General features: G+C 42.0%; 1 protein-coding gene across 3 annotated transcripts in view; it reads right to left on the reverse strand.

Annotated features, from left to right (window-relative positions):
* RXFP2 (relaxin family peptide receptor 2) overlaps nt 1-26,925 on the reverse strand; it is a 207,492-nt gene extending 180,567 nt beyond the window's left edge. For all 3 annotated transcript variants that reach the window (XM_083169817.1, XM_083169816.1, XM_083169815.1), the window contains exon 1: nt 26,451-26,925. In XM_083169817.1, coding sequence (XP_083025943.1) covers nt 26,451-26,499 — 49 coding nt within the window. In that variant the 5' untranslated portion in view covers nt 26,500-26,925. The remainder of the gene's footprint in view (nt 1-26,450) is intronic.
* Nucleotides 26,926-27,183: the final 258 nt, after the last annotated feature.

Below are 27,183 nucleotides of genomic sequence, written 5' to 3' on the forward strand. Positions count from 1 at the left end.
TAGACCTTTATCTGGCACTGACCTCAAAATACAGTACATCCTTACTAGATTTCCTCTGAGGTCACCAACTTTCTTCACAAGTTACAGAGATAGTTACTGGAGCTTTTCCAGGACAAGGTCACTGATAAATACCAGTTAGGGAAAGGGTACAAGAGTATGTCCAAGGCTCTGAATATACCTTGATACTGTACCTTAATTACCAAACCAAATCGTTATCTAAAGGTATGCTCATTATATTTACTACTTATACTATTGAATAATTTACCATGACTGTCCTCACCCCTGGACTAACACTGTTGTTATAATGAATTATAAAGAATGATCATGGCTTGCCTATATGGTCTAGTTATATTCTCCTTTTCCTGCATCATATGTATTTTACTTTTTTCATTGTAAATATGTGGAGCTGAATATTGTCCAATAGTATATTAATTTAACTATGATATGCTTGTAGCAAAATACCCCTGATGATAATAAAAACCACTTGGATATCGTATTTCATCTGCTTCATTGGATTATGGACTTTTAAATATCTGCAGGAGTACATCCTCAAATTAATTAGGTTTATTGGCGCCAATCCATTATTTTTGGCTATATCTGTATGTGTGTATTTCCCACCTTCAGGGAAGTTCAGTGGCCTTTCCTAATATTAACCAATAGTGTGTTTAGGAGTATTGTTTTTTGATACCTTGAAGGACAGTTAAATCCATCATAAAAAAAAATCGCGAATACATGGAAAAAACTCTGTATCTCTCCAGAACTGTCTGCCCTCTAAAACTGAGTGTCTGGGTGTGAAGTAAGTAGTAGTGAGGAAAGCCAACAAAAGGCCAAAGTCAACTCTACTTAGGGCCAGATGTATCAAGCTTCGAAAAGTGATAAATGGAGAGTGATAAACAACCAGCCAATCAGCTCCTACCTGTCATTTTTCAAACCCAGCCTGTAACATGGCAGGAAGGAGCTGATTGGCTGGTTGTTTATCACTCTCATTTTATCCCTTTTTGAAGCTTGATACATCCAGCCCATAGTCAGTTAGAGCAGGCCTGATTCAGAGTTGGATGCTATGGTGAAGTCCGCAAAGTTGAGTCATTTCTGGTAGTGCACATGTATGGAAATCCCATAAACCTCTAAGCAGGGGTGTCAAACTCAAATTCACCGGGGGCCGCATCAGCAGTTTGGTCACCCTCAAAGGGCCGGTTGTATCTGTCCACTCTTTATTATCATAAATTATTGTCACTGCATTCAATTATTACTGTTTTTTGTAATAATGTACAGTAAGTAATAACTAGCAGGGAGATTGGCTGGGGGCCTGGGACAGGGCACAGTGACGTGACGTCAGATCGCCCAGCAGGTGACCTGGGCCTCTGGGTTCGCAGGACTCTCGCTAGAGTTCTGGACTGGTGGTGACAGTGGGACAGATAATGATAATGACTCTGGACACAGGCAGCCGCACTGCAGATTTGTGGGCTCAGGCTGTGGCTGTGTGCTGCTGGCCTGGCTCTCTGCCTGCCCGGCCACGGACTCAGGACTGGACAGACTGGTCTGGACAACAAGAGACACAACTGTGCCCACCCCACTGCCGAACTTACTGCCGCGGAGGAGTGACTGTGTCACCTGGCTTCCTCACGTTGTTAGGTATGTCTCTCAGTCTCGAGTCGTTATGTGAGTGTCACTGAATGTGATGTGACACTCACACTGTGATGGCTTCCCGCAGTAATGTAATCGGTGCCAGGCGGGGGTGGGTGGCGGCGGCTGCGCGGGCCACATGACGAGGTCTGGCGGGCCGGATTTGGCCCGCAGGCCTTGTGTTTGACACCCGTGCTCTATGGCATATGCATAGCACTAAGTGTACACAGAGACCGCTGTTGTGTATGGACTTACATGCAGTAGAGATGTGCCAGAGTCAAAAGCATGAACCCTGTCCCTTCATAAATATAGAATGTATGGGAGGGTTACAAGAAAAATGCCCTTGCTGAAACAAACTTGCTGTTTTCCTGAAAGGCTTGCTGTGGTGACGGTGGTCCCTGGACTGTGGATCCTTGTTCCGGATCGCGGAACCCAGCCTGAAGGACTACCCTTTTACAACTTCTCGCCTGCTGCTTGCCAAGGATTACTTGTCACATGCTCTTAATCAAGTCACTTTATTGTAAGTGCGCTGTATGTATTAAAACCTTTTAAAACTTTATTGACCTGCTCTATGTTGTGTTCTATTTTGTCTCCCCTGTTTATTCAATAGGGGAGAAAGGGAAGGATCTGAATAAAAAGGATCATTATATGCCGTTCATTCATTCTTGATCCTATTAAAGCTGCTTTTGGTTTTGTATAAAAATCATTTTTCAAGGTTTATTTCACTTTGGGATATAGTAACCTTTGAGCGCTGTTTTCCCAATTCACTATTTTCTTCTATTCAAATACATGTGAGAGACAAGGAGACATGACCTTGAACAGGACAACTCAATGGTCTCCTCAGTCACAGCGCTAGTGTATACTTAGCACAGTACGACTCCTAACACTACACATCAAAGTGACAACACAACACCAGGCCGCAGTGACTCATGGAGAGATGAAAAGGGACAGAGTGTACAGTGAAATCCTGCCGGAAGTCCTGTCAGTCACTGAAGAAAAGTATGCTTTCTAAAAGGACTATATTTAATAATCTAACTGTATTTTGTATTCATTATTAATGTATATATATTTACATTTACTGATTTGTCTCCAACAGTAGGTGATTTATACAGTGATTAAATATTAGCAATGTCACCTGTCTGTCTCCCCCTCCCTCTAGACCAGTGGTTCCCAACCTTTTTTCTCTCCCGTACCCCTTGATTAGGCTTTTCATTGATAAGTACCCCTCCTCTCATTTTGAAATATGGACAGTACTTAGTGGTATGCGGATCCTTATGCATGTCCTTATATTAAGGAGGAGCGGAGGAGTAGTATACAGCCAGGAATCATGCCCTTCTGTGTCTAGACACTGGTTGTGTATTATCTCCAGGATTTCCGCTAACACCGGTAGGATTAATGCCGCTGCTTCCTCCACCTTTGTCAGTGCTGGGCAGATGACTGCTGATGTCTGAGGGCAGCATGGGAAGCTCCCAGTGGATTGCTGGTCAGGTATATGACACAACATGGTTTGTCTCCATGGCAATGGGTCTTCTTCAGCCATCAAAAGACCTTTTCATTGTCTGCCATTACCAGTATTATTTTCAAGTACCCCCAACTGGTCTGCAGAGTACCCCCAGGGGTACTAGTACCCCAGGTTGGGAACCACTGCTCTAGACCAGTGGTTCCCAACCCTGGTCCTCAAGTACCCCCAACAGTGCACGTTTTCCAGGTCACCCAGCAGATGCACTCATTATTCAGGCACATTTGAAAAGATCCACAGGTGGAGCTAATTATAGCACTTGTGATTCTGTGTGGAGACCTGCAAAACATGCACTGTTGGGGGTACTTCAGGACCAGGGTTGGGAACCACTGCTCTAGACTATAAGCTCCTTGGAGCAGGGCCCTCTTCCCTCCTGTTCTCACAGCCCTCTTTACCCACACATCAATTACAGCTCTCTCACCCATCTACCATCTATACAGGCATCTCTTCTCACTTGTGTTCATTGCATGATGTTAGGATGGTGCTCGGCACCTGTCTTTGTGGCAGCCTCCAGGCTGCTTGGTCCACTGCTCTCCCCATCCCTGCGTGTCGGCGTCCCCTTGTCTCCACGCGCTGCCCTGTTTGTTAGAGACAAGGGGGAGTCCTGCACTGTGTCCCAGACAGGTGACAGCACTAGTATGTGTCCCGCACTGTACTGAGAGACGGAGCTACCCCTGTGCAGACTTCATCAGTGCAAAAGAGACCTCCATTACCCTCCAGCATCCACTACAGCTACAAGTAAAACGATAAGTACCTGCACCATACACTGTGTACCCTGTCTGTAATTATCTGCTACTGTACATCTGTGCCTGACTGCTATATGCTGCTACACCCGCATAACTCAAAGTTAACCCTTTAACTACCTGTTAACTCTGTGCATATTACTATAATAAACCACAATTCCTGGTTAAGCTTCCAAAAACGTGTGTCGTCTAGCAACACCACAATTTATTATTTATTTATTAGTTTCTTATATAGGGCACACATATTCCGCAGCGCTTTACAGAGAATATCTAGGGTTAATTTTGTTTGGAGCCAATTCGCCTACCAGTATATTTTTAAATTGCGGGAGGAAACCGGAGTACCAAGGCCCCTGATTAGCTATGTGTTATCTAGAAGGTTAGACATAGTTCCTGGCTGCCATCCTACAGGATAACAAGGGTTCCCATATCCATACTTCTGCTATACGGAATATTCCAAAATACAGAGGGCGGGATTCTCTAAAATCCGCAGCCCAGTATCGCCGGCCACCGCATTTCTAATGACCGCATATTCTCTAAAATATGCGGTCATTAACGCAAGGGACAGCTCTTGCGGTAAGAGCTGTCCCTTGCGATGCGGCGCCGTTGCTGGACTTCCGGGTCTATGACCCGGGAGTCCGTCTGCGCATGCGCAGACTGACGCGCCGGCCGCAGGGCATGCTGGGAGGGATCCGTGACGGATCCCTCACACACCGCTGCGGTAAGAAGCCCATAGGCTTCTGCAGGGAACTGCCAGCTTTTGCTGGCGATTCCCTCCGCAGCGGTGACACTGCGGAGGGACATTAGAGAATACAGAAATGAGGTAAAAACCCCGATAACAGGGTTTTTACCGCATTTCTGTAATAGAGAATCTCGCGCAGAATGTTTTGGGCACTACTGAGATTGCGACACCTTTGCTTTCTGATGGTTTTCACACAAATTTTGTTTAATGCACAAAAGTATTAGAAATATTGTAAATAATTACCTTCATACTTGCCTATTTATCTGCAAGTGCCAGGAGACTCCCAATTTCATGGGCAGTTCCCCACATCCATGGAAAGTTGGCTACATCTCCTGCATCCAGGGGTTAAAGTGGGGTGGAACTGAGTTCAACCACCTGTAATGGTAGGCATGGCGTATGTGATGTCATGCTGTCATTGCTGCTGAAGTGAAGAAGAGAGGAGCGGAAGCTACTGGAGGGACAGAAATGAATATGTGTATAAAGTGTACTTACTGTGGACATTTTGTGTAAGGGGTACTTTGTCATGTGAGTGGGGCAATGGCACGGGAAATTAGTTCTACCACCTCTCCAAGACCACTTTAAGCCCTGCCTGCATCCCACCTACTTCCTAGTGGAGCAGGATAAATAGATTATCTGCATGTAACGGAGGGGATGGGGCTAAAAAATACTAATTTGCATAATTCAGGCCATGCCCTCGCAATCGGAACTGTGATTCATGTAATTTTGGGGGCGGTGCCTAGTGATGGGCAGTCCGGCCCGCCCCGCCTTGCAGTGCCAGCCAACATCTCTGCTTCAGACTTCTCAGAGAGAGGAGATTTTTAAAGTAGGTAACAATGCTTTCGGGCTAAGGATATAAGGTGCATATGAAACATAAATGCTTTCTGTGTTTTGGCCTACATCCCATCCCCAAGATATCTGATGGTATGCAAATATTCCAAAATATGGAAAAATCAGATATCCAAAATACTTCTGGTTCCAAGCATTGGATACTGTAACTGGACAGTCGGAGTTTTAATCATTGTGGAGTTGGTATTCTTGCATCCATTGTATGGGGGAGATTTTTGACTTCTCTCTGGATTACGAACTACCAAATCCCAAATCAGGAATGAATGAATTATTTTATGAAATGTTTTTAAAATAAAATAAAAATATAAAGGTGTTTTTTAATTCACTTTTAAAGATATTACTTTTTAATGTGCTATAGTATTTCAGTATTTGTATTAATCTTTATAAAAAGGGGGCACTCAATTAATGTAATTTGAAGGGGCACTACTTATTATTTAAATTGCTAAGTATACAATAAATTACTAATAATTGAATAAAGGGGAAAGATTTATTGTGCTATATATATGACATTGTTCTTTAATTGTTGTGACTAGATTGCATCTATCTATCAGCTATGTTCTTTTATTTATTTTTTATTTTGCTGTTTGACAGTGATTTTTTTATTAACACAAAACTTTTTCCATCAGCGGCTTGCATCCATAACATTAATGACAGTTTTCTTGCTATTTTCTTGCTGTTTTGCCTTTATTACATAGAGCGGTTTGGAATTTGCTGGAATATTTTGCCAAACAGATGGGATTTTAGTAAGATGAAGAAGATTACATTTCCACCAAAGTCTATGGGGTTTATTTGTGAGGCGCCTGTGTTTCTGATCGTGTTTGTGCATAATATTTAAAAGGGAAATGCTTCAACGGGGCTAGTGCAAACATTTCTTTTTTTAATATCAAGCATAAACATGATCAGAATCACCAGGTTTTATAACCCTATGCCTCATAAATAAACCCCTAGAACTAGCATTATGGGCCTGATTCATACCTGTCATTCGATGGTTGCTGACCATCAAATTATATTTTACCCCATTAGCAAATAAAGGTCATAAATTGACTGTTTTTTTCAGACGGAGATGGCTGACCCACCTGCATTCCCAGGGATGCCCATAAAACGTTGGGCGTTCCGCTGCCCAATCCCCCTGCCCACCCCCTTCCTTTCTCTGCCCGTGTGAATGCCTCATCGAGGGCCAGATGCACTAAGCTTCAAAAGTGATAAAATGGAGACTGATAAACAGCCAGCCAATCAGCTCCTGCCTGTTATGTTACAGACTGTGTTTGAAAAATGTCAGACAGGAACTTATTGGCTGGTTGTTTATCACTCTCCATTTCATCACTTTTGAAGCTTAGTGCATCTGGCCCCGAGTGTCTGCCCATGCGCAGATCCACACAATAAAAAATGGGTCAAAATGTAGCCCCGTCCAATTGAACCTGAATCAGGCCCTATGTTTCCAGCACAAGCAGGAGGAGGCACGATGCAAGATCTCCTCTTACCAAAACATGCACCACATATTAAATTACGACATGTTCCTTAAATAGTGTACCAACCGTGGTTATGGATTAAAGCAGGGCTGGGCAACACCGGCCCTCCAGATGTTAATGAACTACACATCCAAGGATGCTTTGCATTAGTTTTGCTATGTGGCCATGCTGAAACTGATGCAAGGCATCCTGGGATGTGTAGTTCATTAACATCTGGAGGGCCGGTGTTGCCCATCCCTGGATTAAAGGGTCGACAGTGTCTAGATAAATCAGTCAATAGGTCGACTCCAAAAAAGATCAACATGCATAACGCCGACATTGGAAAAAGGTTGACGCATAGAAATGTTAACATAAAAGAAAAGGTCATATAAACTTTTCAACATCAATTTTTCCACTTTATTGTGTGTCAAGTCGACACCAAACCATGTGGGCGCCCAATTAGTGTTCCCCGTACCCTCGCAAGGCTTTCTTCACTCGACATGCTACCATTCCCAATTGGAGTCTACTTGGATGGCCAACTACAGAAAATAAAGCTCATGTCGACGGTTTCATGCATCTACCATTGCCATGACACTTTTCTTGTGCCGATCTTTTGTCAACGACGAGCTTGTACATGTTGACTTTTTGTCAAGGTCCATCTTGGGTATGTTGACTTTTTGGTGTCGACCTATTGACTATTTACCTAAGCAGTGTCAACTTGTCATCCGTATCCCACCAATCATATAACCAGTTTGCCTGTCATGTGATGTGGTTGTTATATACAGTACAATATTGGTTTGCTTGTTTGGTTGAACACACCTTTAATAATTCAGGCATCTTTAGCTTTAACCAAAGTAAAAATAAACACCGATAATAAATCATCAAGTCGTATTTTACACCCTGCATCTATTTTATGCTGAAGAAGGACATCTGCGGGACGGGCTGCTGTAGATTTATGTACAGTACATAGAGGTCACACTCCGTATTGGCTGGCTAGCACTAAATACATTACCATTGGAAATCTGTGAAGCTTCTGTATGTGGTCTGATTTATAGCACCTTTTCAAAGCAGCTATACTTTTATCAGTAGCAGAAAACCACTGCCAGAGATACAGATACTTAATTATTGCATCATATCTTAAAGTGGCTTATCTGTGCACACACTTTTACTTGGAGAAATACATGCTGCTATCTGTGTGTGTAGCAGTGACAGCCTCTAGGAAGGGATCAGAGGAAATATTAAGCTGATAATATAAGGCAGGACACAAGGTCAGTTAAACAAGAGGATACACTGTCTGTAACAGCAAAATATATGCTGCTGTAATTTCTCTTGTTCCAAAAATACTGTTTGGGCAGTATTCTATGCCTTTTTGTGAGCTGTGAAGTCGAGCGGTGCTGATTGGCCAGATGGGCTGCAGGAGGTGGTGTAGTTGCCATTGGGAGGTGATTCAGAGCAATGCTTTTCTTGGGGGTGATTGGAAGACATGAGGATGGCTGAGTACACTCTGGGTTCCCCTTTGCACTGTCACTTGACCACCAGTGATACTACTGCTCCTCCTTGGCTCCTGGATGGCTAGTGACTGTCACAAAGTGGGCAGGAAGGAATAGGTTTGCCCGGGTCTCATCTGCACTGCAAAAAGTGGGAACTGTTCTTCTCAATAACTGATCTAGGCCCCAACTGCACCCCTCCAACAAACCTGGGCCCAGGTAAACAGTATCACCCCCCACCCATGACTGAATTTTTACTGACCTTATCTACATAACTATAATTGAATGATGTTTGTGTGTGTATGGATGTCCCACGATAACTCTTGAATGCCTTAACTAATCGTCTTCAAACTTTGCACACTACTTATCATCTTAAGGGACATTCTAAGTTTGAATATGGGTTTAATCGGATGACCAGGGTGCTTTCATAACGGTCATAAATGTATGACTTTCTGATACAACCATGGCCACTAAAAGGTAAAAAGGGGCGTGGTAAATGGGAGAGATGTGGCCAATGGTAGAGGGCATGGCCACACCTCTTTAAAAAAAAAATTAGCAAGTGGGGCGGGCATGTGCTGACTAGAGGATAGAGGATGTGCTACTGCGCTCTACTCCCACTACCTGATCTCTGCAATGGGGAAGGGGGTGCGGGATACAAACCCCTCCATCAGACCTGAGCCCGGGTAAAAAGTACCTGCTTCCCCCTCTCTCGATGGCACTGAATACAACAGAATAAACAGACACCATTAAGTGGACGCTTAACCCCTTGAGTGGTGGGTTTTCCTGGGGCAGGACAAACCTACCAGGGCAGGTTTGTCCTGCCCCAGAAATACTCACCACAGAAGGGGCAGCCGCTGCCTTCTGCAGCAGCCCCTCCTCCCCTGAGACTGCTGCTGGCTTTGCATGTTTGTGGCCGCTTGGAGAAGTTCGGGCCGCTTGGTGGTGGGTTCAGTAGTGCTCGGGTGTTCGGGCACTTAGCCGTTCGTCTGTTCTGGCATTCCTGTGTTCGGACTCCCAAACACACGAATGGCTGAGCGCAGCCCTGATCTTCCCCTACTGGCCCTGATCCTCTCCAAGTGGCTCCGATCCTTCCCGAGTGGCCCTGATCCTCCCTCAGCGGTGATAGGGAGGATTGACAAAGGGGTGAGAAGGATCAGCAACAGGGGGGATGGTGGTGCGCCAGTGGTTCACCGCTGGAGGCACCACTGGCGCACCCTTTTTTTACAGTTGCATGCACGGAAATTTCTGAGGAGAGCCCGCTCCTGTAGTGCAGCTCAGCCTGAGAAATTTTTGGCCATACCACTGAAGAGGTTAAAGGCCTCTAAGGGTCCATTACATGAAAAACATTTTCACATTACAAAACTTTTCAGAATTGCATAAGCATACATTTTCGAACGTCCGTCGAATGGGCCTTAAGACTAGTATATAATAAATTGCATGTTTTGTACAAGAAATACTATGCAAGAAGTACATATGAACATTTAAAGCCTGGGGAATAACAGTAGGTAGGGAAAATTGCAGTCAATTTATGGAAAGGATTTAAATTGTCGATTTGGGCAGTTCTGACAAACAGTGACATTTGCAGAGATACATTTTTTTAAACTCGGAAATGTCACTACAAATAAAAGGCAGTTGTCAACTATGTCTTGAGGGAGGAAGGTGAAAACATCCTAATCAGGGAACTAAAGTGCATATTTATCATTGTTTACTAAGATTTTTTTTTCATTTAAAATGTTGAGTCAGACACATTTTATGCATGTTTATCAAAAAGATGATCTCTAAGGCAACAGATTAGGCATCGCAACAATACGGGCACTTGATAAATAGGCCCCTAATGCTTAGCCTCCTAAAGGCTCACACTATGTATAGTGAAAAACAAAGACAAGCCCTTTAGCAGCAATTTATATGGCCACAGAGTGGAATAGATTCTGAATCTCATATAAACCAGAGAGGATAGAGGAGGATACGCAGTGCACCTTTTATTTTAAAGTGAAGATTATTACAGCATCCAGTGTTGATAAAAATAAAAATCTGTCTTTAGATAAATCAGAATACACTACATATATTCAGGGATGTAGCTAATAGATCATACACACTGACCAAGGTTGAACTTTAGTCCCGCACAAGATTTTCACCCCAAGTTGTTATATATTTGTAGTATTAATATCCTTAGATTTGGGGTTTAAATTTCAAAATTTAGACCAACATAAGCTATTATTAAGAAAAGGGTGAGACAAATGTCATCCCCCTGGAAAGAATACAATTGTTGGTGGTGCTCCCAGAGTCAGAAAGAAAGTAGATTTGCAAGTAGAACTATGCAACTGAACTTGCAAATCAACTATATACAGTAACTATGTAAGTTCAGACTTATGAAAATTAAATTAGTTTTAGAAAACGAATATGTGGAGAAGATTAAAATCAAATTTAGTAGGGATTTCCTTCACAATTGTGTAAGACCCGCAAAGTCAGCCCTTTTCTTTGTCAGCTCATACATTGGTGCAACAATTGTAGAAAAGGTGCAAATGTCAGGTATACTGTAGATGTGACCTTGTATGTCTGTGCTGCAGTCTCGCCAAACTGCCCCTCTTGGCACACAAGCATTGTTTTTCTTGCCAAAAATACGACTTAGTCAAATCTATGTAAAGCTGGCCATACACCATCGTGAGGTATATTGGTACAATGCACAGTCCTGTAGGTCGAAAGGTCAATCCTCAGATCATACTTGTGGTCGTCAGCCGTGGTGAGATTCAGATAAATTAACTACTATATTAAAGTGTAGGTTGAGCAACTTGGCTATTTTAGTAGTCTTAAGTAAAACAGGAGATCTATCGTAATGAGTATAAAATGTCACTTTTGTTTTGTCTCTAATAGTGCATCATGTCTATTTAAATACACATTAAAAAAACATTTCTTTGGGTCATCACAAAACAGTTATCAGTGTTACTCGATGGTTCGAAGAACAAATGACCTACATATTTTAGAAATGTCAAAATAAATACCAGCCCTTAATACAACTGGCACATCACTACATTTATTTTCTTAAAAGAAAAACAAAAAGACAAAAGAAACACAAGATGTTTATATAGAGGTATTAGTGCATAGCTCCCAACTGTCCGGCATACCGCGGGAATGCAAGAAGAAAAAGTAGTCTCAGGCGCTAGGGAATATGGTGATGTAGTGTGCTACCCTGCAGCCACCGCGCAGGGGGATTGCCAACCCCCAAACAAGCAAGAGAAGAAAAATAAAATATTTTAAAATGTATTAACACACAAAACACACTGATAATACATATATTAAAATCTGAATATCACAATTAAATGTAAATGCCAAATAGTGCTTAAACGTTTAATTAGCCAGAAGTCGTTATCAGTCCTTTTTACTGGATTATCGATGAACTATTAGTTACATCTAAGTTTCAATTTTATGGCTTTGCATCAGCTATAATAATGACAATGTCTCTTGGGGCCTTATTTTGGTTCATTCTTTCTGACAAAATCCTTCTTAGATGGACAAAACCATGTGCACTGCAGGTGGGGCAGATGTAACATGTGCAGAGAGAATTAGATTTGGGTGGGGTTTTACTTCAAAGTGAGATCTATATTGCAGTGTAAAAATAAAGCAGTCAGTATTTTCCCTGCACAGAAACAAAATTACTCACCCAAATCTAATTCTATCTGCACATGTTACATCTGCCCCCCCTGCAGTGCACATGGTTTTGTCCATCTAAGAAGGATTTTGTCAGAAAGAATGAACCAAAATAAGGCCCTTGATAACATAGAAACCATCCGGCAAACAAATGTAGCATACTGCAGCAGTGTCCCGCTGCGGGGCAGTTAGGAGTCCCCCCAAATTTGACAGAATAGATGCTGTGTGCATGCACACAACATCTATTCAGAGGCGCAGTGGTTGAAAACTAATTTGCATAAACCACACCCCCTTTTCCGGCACTGTCCCTCTTTTCACCGTGGAAAAGTTGTGAGGTATGTTAGTGACAAATTAGATATTTCTACAAATACAGTATAAGCAGGGTATTATAAAGAAAAAAGGAAAACATTTCCTAAACAATGTACGGTACTTGTTTCTTAGCACGGCGCCACCGATTTTAATTGTATGCAATCGGGTTGCAAAAATCGGGTCAATCGCATCACATGCAACCAAATTGTATGCGATGCGATTGACCTGACCGACCCGATTTTTTACATTGGAACCAATGTTAAATGGTCCCTGAGACCCGATTTTACATTGGCCCCAATGTTAATTGCCCCCCTGACCACATTTTTCATTGTATGCCCCCCCATTGTTAACCCCACGCCACGATCAACGTGAACCGGAAGCGTGGCGAGCGCAGCGAGCCCGCGAGGGGCGGCGGTACGCGTCCTCTGACTTTTTCATACCCCCACTATCCACGTCGGCATGGAGTTGATTCCATATAGTGTGGCGAGCGCAGAGAGCCACCGAGCCCGAAGCGCATTACTTCAGACGTATTACGCGTCCACTCGCGGAGCTCGCTCGCCACGCTTCGGGCTCGGTGGCTCGCCACACTATATATCAACTCCATGCCAATGTGGATAGTGGGGGTATGAAAAGGTCGGAGGACGCGTACCGCCGCCCCTCGCGGGATCGCCACTCTTCGGGTTGGCGTTCATCGTGGGGTGGCATTAACCATTGGGAGGCATTTGACATAGAAATTGCCCATTAGGGTGGGTATACAATCAAAAATTGGGTATGGGGGGCCATTTAACATTGGTTACTATGTAAAATCGGGTCCATTGCATTGGTCGCATTGTATGCCATTATAATGGCATACAATGGACCCGATTTTACATAGGACATTAACATTACATACAATGCTTACAATGTAAAATCGGGTCGGTCACGTCGGTCGCATCACATGCCATTATAATAGCATGCGATGGACCTGATTTTACATTTAGTCCATGCACGGAGAGGGGGGGGGGTGTGTTTCTTAAACACAATGCGGGGCGGGGGGGGGTCGGGATGTTAACCGGCGCGGATGGGGGTGCGGCGGCGGCTGGGGGGCTCCAGTGCAATGAATATTTAATGAGCTCATTAAATATTCACTGCGCTGAATTTAGGACCCAGCTTATTGGCTGGGTCCTAAATACTGTTTCAGACCCGATTTTGATGCCAAAATACCGGTTCTGAAACGGGTAGGACCCTCCATTTTAACCATTTTACAAAAATGGCTTTTGTAAAACGGTAAAGTGGTCCTGCACCTTTCAGACCGCACAGATTACCGTTTTAAAACTGTAAAAATTCGGCATAATACAGTTTTTTAAGTGCGGTCTGAAAGGGGCATAACTTGCACCTTCTGTAAATGGACTACTGCTGGCAGTTTCCTAACTATCAGCTCCTGTGCCTGGACTACTGCTGGTAGTTTCCTAACTTGCAGCTTCTGTGGATGGACTATTGCTTGTAATTTCCTAAATTGCAGCTTCTGTACATGGACTACTGCTGGTAATTTAATAATTTACAACTTCTGTGCATGGACTATTTATAACCACCAGCAATGGCTGTGTAAAAGCATTGAACAAATTGACAACAAAGTATTTTTTTTTACAACTGATAATAAATGAAAGAATATTTTTATTTACTAACTTATGTAAATGAGATGTCATAAATTATTTTAATGGTTTATTATAATAAAGTAAGATATTCTTACAACCTGCCCTTCTTTTCTATAAATGACCATACACACTGGGCGACTTTGAGCTGAAAGTCACTCAAAACACCCAGTTTGAGCGGCTTTCAGCTCAAAGCCGCTCAGTGTGTATGCCCCGGCGATGAGCTGTGAGTGCTGCTGCGCGCTCCCGCATCATTGCCGGGAAAGTCGTTCAACTGCTGGTTATACCAGCAGATGAGCAACTTTCAGGATGGCTTTGCATAGCTCTGTGCTATGCAAAGCCGTCCTCCCCCCTCCGTCAGCACCAGGCAGGGGGAAAGCCGCTCAGTGTGTATGCCCCGGCGATGAGCGGTGAGCGCTGCTGCGTGCTCCTGCATCATCGCCGGGAAAGATGTTCATCTGCTGGTTATACCAGCAGATGAGCGGCTTTCAGGATGGTTTTGCATAGCTCTGTGCTATGCAAAGCCGTCCTCCCATCTCCGTCGGCGCCGGGCAGGGGGAAAGTCGCTCAGTGTGTATGAACCTTAACTTTGATATATTGTACACATGTATAAATATATCTACACTCAATAAAAAATAAATTTTCCATTCATTATATGGATAACTCGCATTTACAGAATTGTGCTGCTAATTGTTTCCTTGGCTCTGTTTTAGTTCTTCAGTTACTGTTATGTTTAGTCCTGTGTATCTTGTGTTGTTCTAATAGGTGCCCTATGTACGGCGCTATTAACCACTTGTGGTGCCTTAGAAATAAAATGTAATAATAGTAATAATAAAATACAGTAAAAGAATAATACATACTTTTTACCAATCTCTGAATCAGCAGGGTTTACAGTTTTTATAGATGAAATTCCCTTCTTTTTTTTAATACCAAGGTGTAAATTCACTAAAGATCAATTTTAGATGGTGTGGGGCCCATTCTGTGCATGTTCAGAACTTGTCCTGATCACCTCTGAGATATTTCATTAATTTCTGAATTATGTGATTCTGCATACTGACGATGTGCGAAATTATGCAAAAAAAACCAGCAGCCTTGAAAAGTACATAGACGTCCACCGGAGCAAACGCAAAGTCACAGAAACTGCGTACAATTTGCAGCGAACACACAAATCCTTCAATAATCGTTAGCTCGAGTATATAAACGTCCATGAAAAATGGCAGCCTAGACAGAGACCATCGCTATTAGACTTTTGACGCGCAGTGCGAATCATACGTATGCGTAATTTACCAATAATCGCCCAGTTGCAAAAACATTGGCATATTGTCTATGAGCTCTCATTTTATAATAACAATTATAATGATAATTGTATTTATATAGTGCTTTATATACTGTATTTGTATAGTGCTCCAATAGAACTCAATCAATTTTGAGTACGTTTTCAAACAAACTGTTAGTAAATCAAATATTGGTACAGAAGTCTATATTAACTTACAAATGGTTTATCCGATGGTCTATTTGAGTCTAAAATGTCAGTTAATAGTCAACTTTATACCTCTTTCACACAAACACTTAAAACTTAGATATTTTTGTGTGAAAGAATAACCCAGGTTTTCACCCATGTGTGAAAGGGGTAAGCCCAGTTTCAACCCATGCTGTGTCTTGGGTCCGAGACGTGCTGAAGAGGTAATTATACAGAATAAATAAACAGTGGCACCAGCGCACCTGATTGGGAATATACTTAAACCACAATAAAGGGCCCAATGAATACTTCCTTCAGGAGTTGTCCTTAGTTCCCAAATTGTCTTTTGATAAAGCTATATCTCTTCTACCTATTTCCACCTGGGTTCACCCTGGTCCAGAGCTGGTTGGGCACCTTCCTTCAAGAAGTTTCCTTAATTATGCAGGCCCAATAGTTTGTTCCTAGCTTACAATAGTTTGTAAGCTAGGGTACTGAGCATTTTGCATGGAAAAGGCTGTGACAATTCCCAGAACACTGATTGGCTCTCCTTGCTGGTGATTAAGACTGAGGCGAATGTGTTTACCTCCATGCAGACGCATGCGAGTTGATGTGCACATCTGCTCGCATGCTACTGCATGGATTCAGTTGGAGGGGGGCGTGCATTCAGTAGGCGGTGTTTATCTGCTTGCTAGACAGCGATATGGTGCCTAGGTCTGAATTAGGCCCTAGTAAAAGGGTACAATTAAAACCTCTCTCCCAGCACTGGGTCGTACCTCCCAATCTTAATGTTTTTTGTTCTTCTGGGCCGCACTCGGGTTCTCTCTATGGTTTGGAAGCCATACAGTAGTCTTTTCTCCATAGTGTGCCTTTTTTATTTAACAGATCCCAGCAGACACTGGATGCCATAAAGGCATGTGCCCAGCATACTGAATATTTACAGTACGGAAAAACTCATTTTCTGGGGTACAAATACTGCAAAAGGCTGCATGAGGCCATACAGTTATTATTTTCAATGTGCAGAGTTTTTCAAATGTGTTATCCGATGATAAATAAGAAATTAGAGAACAGCATATCCTGACTGCAATATAGGCTGTAACAAGCCTTTTTTATTCCTTTCAAATAACATTTGGCTTTATACCTTCTAAAATAAAAGTCTGATGACTGTGCAGTATAATATACAAGTAATCACACTGGATATGAATTCTATGGATTCAATTTTATTTTCTAATAGGAAAGTTATTGTGACATCAGCTAGAGTATTATTCTTTTGCATAAACTCAGTTATGCTTCAGGTCTGCACAATTGTCACCTTTAGCCATAATGACCTACTTTTAAATTGTCCTCTTCAGGGAGAAGCCTGGAGAAAACGAGCAGGTGGTCTGTGATGAGGTGGGGATGGAGCACTCATGTCATTAGGCCCCACCCACTCATTGTAAAGTGCTTCTAATTGGTCACTTTTTATGAATAGGGGAAGGGGCCTAAATGACATGATTGGGGTAGAATGGTGACACTAGACCCCGCCTCATATGAGCAGAACGCAGATTCTGTTATTACCCCTCCCTTATGCCCACTTTACTAGGAAGTGGGCAGAATGTGGAAGTGGTGCCCACTCTTTCAAGTGTGCAGGGGGATTAGCCCAAAAATCTGGAGTCATCTGCAGGATCGGGGGGGGGGGGGGGGGGGGGGGAGGCAAGTATGCCTTTAACTGATGTTTTAGCATCATTTATTTTATTTTAATCGGTACAAATTTAGAAAGGGGTCATGGGTAAAGCCCTTCTTGACTGCTACAGGCCATGGTGCTGTACCAGTCAAAATGCTAGAGTTGGAGGGTATACAAATTTAGTGTATCAGTGTACTGTACCCCCTCTGGATTGCCCTAGTTTGCAAGGCAGTCAACATAGGAAGTGGATCGTTTATGACATTGGCCAGTATTCAATGGCCGGGGGTCAAGTGTCGCTGCACTTTCGCCCAGATTCTCCCTGCTGGGAGATTCGCCGGCAGCCGCCCATTCACATTATTCAACGCGTCAGGGGCTCTCAGCCCCTGACGGCGATAATTACCTTCTGCGGCGAATTGCACTCGGCTCTCTCCCCTGCTGCTGTGGCTACAATGCCACTGCAGGGGATTGAGCGGAGTCACAGCGGGGGAGCACGCTGATGCTGCCAGGAGCCCCCGCACAGCTTGAGGACAGGGACGGGTCCAGTAGCAGTAGCAGTAGCAGACCTCCAGCAGTCCCAGCGCTGACATCTGCTATCACCACGCTGGGGCTGCCAGAGCCGGAGGTCTGCTGCTGCTGGAGCCTTCCCCGCCCTCAGGCTGTGCGGGGGCTCCGTGTTGATCAGATGTCCGGGTGTGCCGGAGGTCTGCTGCTGGAGCCTTCCCCGCCCTCAGGCTGTGCGGGGGCTCCGTGTTGATCAGATGTCCGGGTGTGCCGGAGGTCTGCTGCTGCTGGAGCCTTCCCCGCCCTCAGGCTGTGCGGGGGCTCCGTGTTGATCAGATGTCCGGGTGTGCCGGAGGTCTGCTGCTGCTGGAGCCGTCCCCGTCCTCAGGCTGTGTCGGGGCTCCGTGCTGATCAGTGTCCGGGCTCTCTCCCCTTCCCTCAGACCACCAGAGCCTGCCTGAATTACAAGGTACCTACACTGCAGTCATGACTGCAATTGCCTGTCAGCTCATGTCTCCCCCCCTCGCTACTCAGCTGGCTGTGTCAGTTCACTGAGGGGGGGTATGTAATAAAACTTCTAAATATATTAAAGAGGCGCTAGTAATGAGTGAATATAAGCAAGACCCATCAGATTAAATTAAAACTGATTTTTTTACATTAAAAAAAAGGAAATAAAACATTTATTTCTAAAGAAACATGTTCAGTTCTCCATAAAAAGCTGATGAATGCTAAATGGAGAATCATGGCGAATTTCAATGGAGAAAGCAGTTCTCCATTTGAGCATTGAATACACTCTCGGCGAATTCCACTAAAAACCCCATTAAAAATCACAGGCGAATTGCGGAGAATCATTTACGGCGAATCGGCAGACATTCGCTGTTCATTTGTGGCGAATTGCCTCCATTGAATATGGCGAATTGTTTTTTCTAACAGAAAATTCGCCGTTAACCCAGCGAATTGCCAGATTCACTGAAAAAAACGGCGAATCTGAGGCATTGAATACTGGCTATTATATTAAATAGGCTTCATCAATGTTTCTGTGAAATTCTTCAACCATTTCCTCTCTGGCAGAAGAGGTGCTGGCAATAGTGGTAATTGCAGGAGACCATGACTCGAGAGGGACCTACTGAAGTTGACAGCATTGTTTATGAGTGTTGCCTGCAGTATCTCATCTCCTTTATGAAGAGGAGATTGAAGGAAAGGTTGATGAAACAGGCAACAACTTGCTGCTACTACAGATGCACCTCAGCAGCAGAAATGGTGGGAGAGGTCTTAAACAACCACATAGCCACTATTACAGGTAAGTGTCTTGGACAATGATGGCCAAAGATGGGCAATCTCCTACACTAATGTAAGGTTTTCAGGGGTAGATGTAAGAAGCAGTGATAAGGGAGGAGAAGTGAGCCAGAGAAAAAGTGGCCCATGGCAACCAATCAGCGCTGAAGTAGCATCTATAATTTGTATAATATAAAATTATACAGAGCAGCTGATTGGTTGCCATGGGCCACTTTTCCTCTGGCTCACTGCTTTATACATCTATCCCTAAGTGTCCTGTGCAAGTTACACCTACGTCATCAGCCATCTGGTATGGCTGTTCTAAGAAGTTAAAGATAGAAAAATATTATAAAGCAAGTTAATTAAAAATAATTACTCTGTTGGAGCACTGTGATGAGTAGGAAGCAGTTGGCTTGCAAATACCATTAATATGACTATTATTAATACACCTGTAAAAATGGATGAAATGCCCTATCTAACACTATCCGTTTGCCCTATTGTACTTAGCTATGACCCAGGTACCCGTGGTGGCATCCTATCTCACCATACATGGGCAGGATGACCTTACGATAATTTAGCATCTAAACCACAGTCAATTAAATAGTTTCTGGAAAAAGCCTTTTTCCTCTTGTCATTCAGCCATGGTGCCTTTATGGGATTCCTGGCAAGTTTCCTTTTTGTAGTTTATGATTTGATATTAGTTTGCTGGTATTGCCAGCCAAAACTACTACTGTTGCTGGAGGTAATGCTATTGGCCTGGCAGCTGCATTAATATAAAGACCCGCGGGAGCTGATAATGTGATTGCGCCAGTGTTTTACAATCACATTCTACCAATATTCTTCACATACTGTACTAGATCCTAATTATGTTCTACCACAGAACACGGGATGGGCTGGTATAAAATTGCTGTCAACATTTTAAATAAGTACTTTGTCTTACTAAAAACACAACTATCGTTAGTAGTGACCAGATCACTTGTGCTATGAACTAAATAGCCAATAACGATGAAGATTATGAAAAGGAATACACAAAAGGATGATTAAAAATATGATGGGTCAAGAACATTTTATTTCACTTTACCTATTGCTGGTAGTAGAACCGACCAGACACAGGGAAGACGTATCACGCCATCTAAAGATGAAGACAAGTTAAGATGTTGCCCATAGCAACCAATTATAGTTTGTATTTATAAAGCACATCCTGTACCATGATCGGTGGAAGCTGATTGGTTGGTATGGGCAATTTCTCAGTTTTTCCACTTCTCCCGAAGGTCTGATGTATTTCTGCCTACAGTAGATCACCCTCCCCAAATATCTCACATAAACAATAGTAGATCATCTCTACTATAGACAGCTGACTTTATTTGATTTTTCTCAATTGTTTTTGCCCTTTGCGGAAATCCATAGTAAAGGGGTGTACACACGGAGCAAATTTGTGCTATTTTCTAAGCAATCTGACTAGATTGCTTAGAAAGTAAGCACAGATCTCTCCGTGTGTATGCTCCGAGAGATTAAATATCTCTTGCTAACTAAGTCAGTGCATGCAGTCAAAATCTAGTCAAATTGCTTAGCAAATGACTGCAAATCTCTCTTTGTGCACAGAATGAGAGATACTGATCACAATCTCTCATTCTGAACCATTACCCTGACTTTTTTTGCTTAAGCAAAATTGCTTAGCAAAATCGCTTAGCAAAATCACTTAGCACAAATCTCTGCATGTGTATGTGCTCCCCATGAGAGATCTTGACACCAGCAAAATTGCTTAGCAAAATAGCTTAGCAAAATTGCTTAGCACAGATCTCTACGTGTGTATGCCCCTTAAAAGTGATCTGACTGATCCTACCACTTAATCGAGACTGCAGGACCACCTTCCAATTCTGTTATTCAAGTAGATTGCCAAATTGAAAGAGAAGCACAAATTTAATTCTAAACCGAATAGCAAGACCACTTGAGGACTATCGCAAGTGGTGGAAGGTGATCACACAGACAGGCCAATAGCAGTTATCTTGTGATTGCATCTTCAATATATCTGACAATCATGAGATTTATTTGAATCAGATAATTATCGGGCACTGTGCATGGGGAGTCGGGGACCGAGAACAGTAGTTGGCTACTCAGATGATTTTGCCAGAGATTTAGTGGGTCTGGTAAGCTTTTGTTTTGCCTTCCTACTCAGGGAATAATGCAACCCTCGCACGTTACACCCTCAGGAATATGACTATACTGCAATATCGGAAAAAATCATTGAATGAATTGAAAATGTCATAATCTCAAGAGAATGTCACTGCAGACATTTTACGTGTTCTATAAAGACGGCAATACGATATATTTGTTCTCTAAGATCTTATGTGTCACAAAAAAGACTAATTGGAGAGTCATTATAGCGAATGCAAAGGTTGAAATATCGGAAAATATCGGAACAAATTGCCGAATGGAAAGCAATAAATATTTTTACATTGAAAGTTCTTTTAAAAACCCATGCAAATGTACAGTAGCTTTGCTTAGAGAGATTCTTTGAAAAAATGCATATACAAATCAAGAATTGATTGCAAAATCCTTGCAGTGTCTTTTTTGGCTGCAGTAATAGACTATGACAAGTAGACTTTTAGAATTTAGGTGATTTTTGTTGTCACCCTAACATGTTTTATGCTAATAACCCTTCAACTTTTGTTCACATTTTTTTTTACAATTTTTTTTTTTTAAACCGGTCACATATCAACGTTGTTTTTTGGATAAATAGCAGTGGCATAACAAGAGGGGGTGCAGGAGTTACAACCACTGCGGTGCCCGAAGGAAGGAGTTTTTGTAATGCTGGACCACCAAGCCCCCCCACTCCCTCTTCCAATGCCCCTCGACACCCGGTCCTCTCACTGGGAGTAGGCTATTAGGTTCACAGTCAATAGGTCGACCACTATTGGTCAACAGGCAAAAGGTTGACATGTATAAAAGGAAGAAACACGCTTTTTTGTGTCTATGTCCCATGGCTCGCTTTGGGCTCGGTGACACTTGTCACACTATTATAATCTCACTCTATAAAGACATAGGGGTCGATCCTATTAATTGCAAAGGGTGCGATGTGCCGTTCCAGTACCGTTTAAACGCTGTAAACGGCACTCGATTGTAACCCTTCACAGGCTTTTTTTGGCTAATTACATCCACGGTAAACAGCATCTGGTGCCCTGATGATTCGCACTTGCAATTATTTGCAGCTAATAGGATCGGCCCCATGGATGGAGAACAAGTTGGTTTAAAAAAATCATTAAAATCTCATGTCAACCTTTTCATGTGTCAACCATTAGCACATTGACCATTTGTTTGTGTCGATCTTTTGTCAATGCCGACCGACTGCACGTCAACAATGTTCATGTGTCCACCGAATGCTTGTCGACCAATAGTAGACAACCTTTTGACTGTCGACTGAGACACTTGACCTATCGAAGAGGATACCCCTCTTACTGCCCTCACAATAGGCTTTAGCTGAGTCACCTGCTCCCTAACCAAATTCTGCAAGTAGAGAATGAGGCCAGATGAACCAAGCTTGAAAGTGATCAAATGGAGAGTGATAAACCACCAACCAATCAGCTCCTACCTGCCAAGCCACAGGCTGTGTTTGAAAAATGTCAGGCAGGAGCTGATTGGTTGGTTGTTTATCACTCTCCATTTAATCATTTTCAAGGCTTAGTACATCTCGCCCTGAGTCTGAGTTTTGCTTCAACTATGTAGAGAGGGGTTAAGTATAAATGTAAAATTCCACAATCACATTGATGCGAACCTTTCTACTTTGAAATAAAATTAATTTACCAATAACATAGATCCACTTGATTCCCCTTGGTGTTATTAAACTGAAACCCACATAACAATGATAGCTTATTTATCCAGCCATATTTCAGAGGTAAAGCATCAATGAGCGCCAGGTGCTTTTCCATGCTTACATCTGTTGCTGGCGGAAGGATGTTCAGGAACAGCAAATTGATCAGAGAGAGGCACAATGCTTTCCGTTTATATACAGTATACTTCAAAGTCAAGTCAGAGCTGCTACAGTAAGTGGTACATCAAGAAACGGTGAAGCAGTACGTGCTACAAACCTGACAAACAATCCCCACTGTTTGCAAATAATCCCCTGTAACTGGATACATTAGGAACATTACCATTTCTAAAAACAATTCAATCTTATATTAGTTAGTCAACCTCAAGCGTGTAGTTTGTAGCGCACACTTTTTTGAGGAATGTGAATCCTGAGTTCCCGTCTTTATTTTTGCGTATATTTGGGGTGTTTTCACAGAGAACAATGTATGTTATAACGTCAGCAATAATATCATGCTGGAAATGGGGACTGGACCGATGATCTTTTTGAAAGTGCGAAGAACATTACAGGTACAGTAGGTCCTTCATCTGAAGCACAAATCACAGTGGATATCGTTTATTGTATCATTTTATTTACAGTTCCCAAATAAAAACGATCTGCATAGATATTATAATTTTCCTGCTGCTTTGTGATTGAAAAAACATTTCTGCCGCTAAACAAATAATAAAACATAGCACTAAAGTTTATTTACTAAGATGGGAGTTCTACTGAAGATGGGATGTTGCATTCTATTTTTTTATCTTCTAGAAGGTGCTAAATAAGTATATTTACTAAGATGGGAGTTTATTTCACATGGGAGGTTCCTATGGGCAACCAAATCAGAATCGACTTCTTATTTATTTAGTACCTATCTAGATAATAGATAGTATCTGGTTGCCCATAGCAACACCCCATCTGAAATACAACTCTGCTTAGTAAATTTCCCCGTTATTGGTTGCTATGGACAACATCCCACCTTCAGTAGAACTCCAGAACCATTAGCCCGAGTAGTGAATTTTATAGTAAACAAGGGAGGGAGGGGTTATCGGAAAGCTTGGGCTGCTATTGCGTGCACTTCATATCTGCTGAAATCTCTAGCACACAGGTTGATCTGTAAGGTTCCACGCTGTATACGCAGGCTTTGAAAAACAACACTGGTTGATCCATAGGTAAATTCACCTCTCCAGTGGGTTAGGGAAACATGCATAAATACATCTCAAGGCTATGATACACATTAGTAATCTAAGTGCTTCACACAAATGTAATTCCAGTAGGACTTTATTATATTTTACTGAGCAAAACATTTGTGACCTCGTTAGGCAATGTTGAAAGTGATGCAAAGATAGTTCTCCTCACAGAACAGGCGGGAATTAATCTTGTGACATACAGTTTTTTTTGAGCCCCAGTATCTGGGAGTATTAAGAGATCCTGAGATACAGTAGTTGTGTACGCGTAGTACACTAGATGTGACGACCAAGCGCACATCTCTTTAGTCAATTAAATATAATCCATGGCTAGTTTTCTACCAGACGCTTGGAGAAAAAAATACATTTGAAGTCATCTTATAAATTGGGGATTTTTTTTTTTACGTTTCAGTTGTGTGTACATACTGTAGTTGTGCAATTCTTGTTTTACAGAACCATTTTCTTTACTGTTTATATATGATTGGAAATGAGATAATATGGAAGCTTACTTAATACAATGCTTATGCATATTGTATAAATATTCAAAAGGAACACCAGGCACCTCACACATTTACAGTGACGTCTTTCCGTATTACTCATTGTACAGTTAGAAATAAACGCATTGAGCTTGTACCTCGGCTCCAGGACCATGTGGTCTGGGTAAGTGTGCATTTACAGCAGATAACTTTATCCATTATGATAGACAATGAGAAGCGCCCTTTATTCTGGTACATTTGTAAATGGAAAAAATTAGTTCAATTCTGCAAAGTAATACTGTCAAGGCAAGTCCCCTCGGGCACAGTTCCTGCCCAAGCAACTGCCATTCTTTGTATAAATGCCTATTAGATGGCCACAATGTGCAGGTATACCTTGATAATGTTACATCTGCCAGTATGACAGGTCTGTGCTCACGAATAAATGGCCTCGCTTTCCATTTCAGATTAATTAGTTTGTTCCCTTTTTGTTAATGGATTTTTACTCCAAGCACACGTCGCTTCTTATCATTTACAAAATTTCAGTAAAGAACACAAACCACAAATACATTATGTCAATCCACTCGTATCAGTAGAAATGTGTGTCAAGGTTTAAGTTAAAAATGCCAAACATAAAAAAGACAGCAAAGTTCTGATTACAGTATAATAGTATCCCATTTCCCCAGCTGACAAATGGGTCACAGAAATAAAAAATAACCTTTGGTAAAACTGGTTCAACTAAATGGTAGCTATATAAACTGCAGGAATCATATTAATAAACTACATAAAAATGAAAAGTATACAACTAAATGTAGTATATCATAAATGTACACACTCATATATACTTACTGTACATACACATTTGTGGTAACGGTCACCATAAAGAACACATCCACTATAAAGCAGCATCGGCAACTCATTTCTGAAGTAATAAAGTTTTACTGATATTGAATTGTTCATTGCTAATAGCCTAACAATACCAAACGGTAACTTGAATTGAGTTAACTGTTTGAGTGGCAAGGGAATTGATCAAAATAGGTGTGAAAATTGCCAAGCAAACATTTTTATTCATCATAATGACCTGTAATGTTTACCTTATATAGGAAATATAATCTTTTTTACAACACATTTTTTATTTGAATTTATATAACAAATGTGAGTGACGCTGGCATATCTAGCGGATATTTTGGGCATCTCTCACCGAGATGTTGGCACTGCGAGGGTTAATATTATAAATGCTAGTTACCGGCGATAGAGTAAGGTAGAGTAGATGAACAGCACGCCGTATGTACTGTACTTTATAAAGCCTTACAGAATCAGTGCCGATGATAATTAGTACAAAGTGAAGACTGTACAATGATGATAATATACAGTAAATGCACTGTCGTAGAACGCAAAGCTTCGTATGTTTAATAGGCATATAACCGGAAAAACAAGTGACGTCATAAACACCTATAGACTCAATAGCTGCACAGTCACATTGCATTTGATTCTGTTTACCTACTGCACAGTTTAGCACAGGAAATAAAACCTTTACAAATCCTCCTGTGGATGGAAATGCCATGTCATTCATAAACCTGATCACCAAGCAGCCTCCACTAAGGTCACTTGTCAATAAAAGACCCTTTTTCTTCATAACGTATAAAGACTGTTAACTTATCACACACAGATCCCTAGCTGCAATGTAAGTCATATAACATCGCAGCATTCCCCAGAAACATTTATTTAGTCATTACTTAGAAAAAAAAAAATATTCTAAAAAAATATAGATTTGGTTTGGTGTTTCATTTAAAAAAACAAAAAAATCGAAGCCCTACTGTAGATATAATAAATCAGTACTCTATAGGTGAATTTAATGAACAAAACAAAAATATATGGTTATAATAATATTGCAGTGGCCATTATGCATTGCACAGATAAGCCAATGAAATAAATAGCATTTTACCTTGACTCTCACCCACCAGCTTAATGCCTGTGAAAGTAGGGCTGTAATGCACACAGCTAGGAATTAGAAGTCCAGGACTATTTTCATATAAGGTAGAATGACACATCAAAAGGTCTTACCTTTAAGTTGCAGAAAAACAGTCAGCAGCAGGATCATAGCAGAGATCATGGTGGTGTCTAAAAGTACTGTAAGGAAAGGTTCCTAAGCAATGAGTTGTAGTTGTGCTGCCTTGGATACCTCAGATGCTACTCTGAGACAGCAAGCCCTGTACAGGCTTCTCACATTGCAGAGCATGCCCAGACAGCAGAGCTCACAGCTACTGAGGCACAGCGCGCTTGGCAAAGTGATGCTCATTACACTGTTCTGTAAATTACAGCAAGGGCTGACTTTTGTGTGCCAGACTTACAGCGACGTATCAAAATTGGACCCACTGATTTTATATTATCTCCGTCCGAACAAAGAAGATTATATATCAGCCTAGTGGTAATGATGAGCGCTTCCGCATTTTATGCATGTCCTAGTAATAACACCACATTATGAGCAGTGAAGTAGATCTGTGTCTTCCAGAGCTGGAAAAGTTCTCCTCACACACACACAAGACTATCAGCCTGCTGTTTAATATATTGTATTAGTACAGATGTGTGTTCCTTTGTAGTCGCTTTTTTTTTTCTCTTGCGAAGGAATGAAATTATTGTGCAAAACAAACGCCACAATCAATCACATAACTACAGCGGTTAAAGTTCACAGAGACAGTGTGCACTGAAATAGCCTCCGTATAGACTGTGCGACAGAGTACAGATTCTTTTTTCTTTTGGGGGGGGTTTTAAAAAAGATATCTGCGTAGGTCCATGT

The sequence above is a fragment of the Crinia signifera genome, chromosome 2 (genome assembly GCF_055691185.1).
Source record: "Crinia signifera chromosome 2, ASM5569118v1, whole genome shotgun sequence".
NCBI classification, from domain to species: Eukaryota; Metazoa; Chordata; class Amphibia; order Anura; family Myobatrachidae; genus Crinia; species Crinia signifera.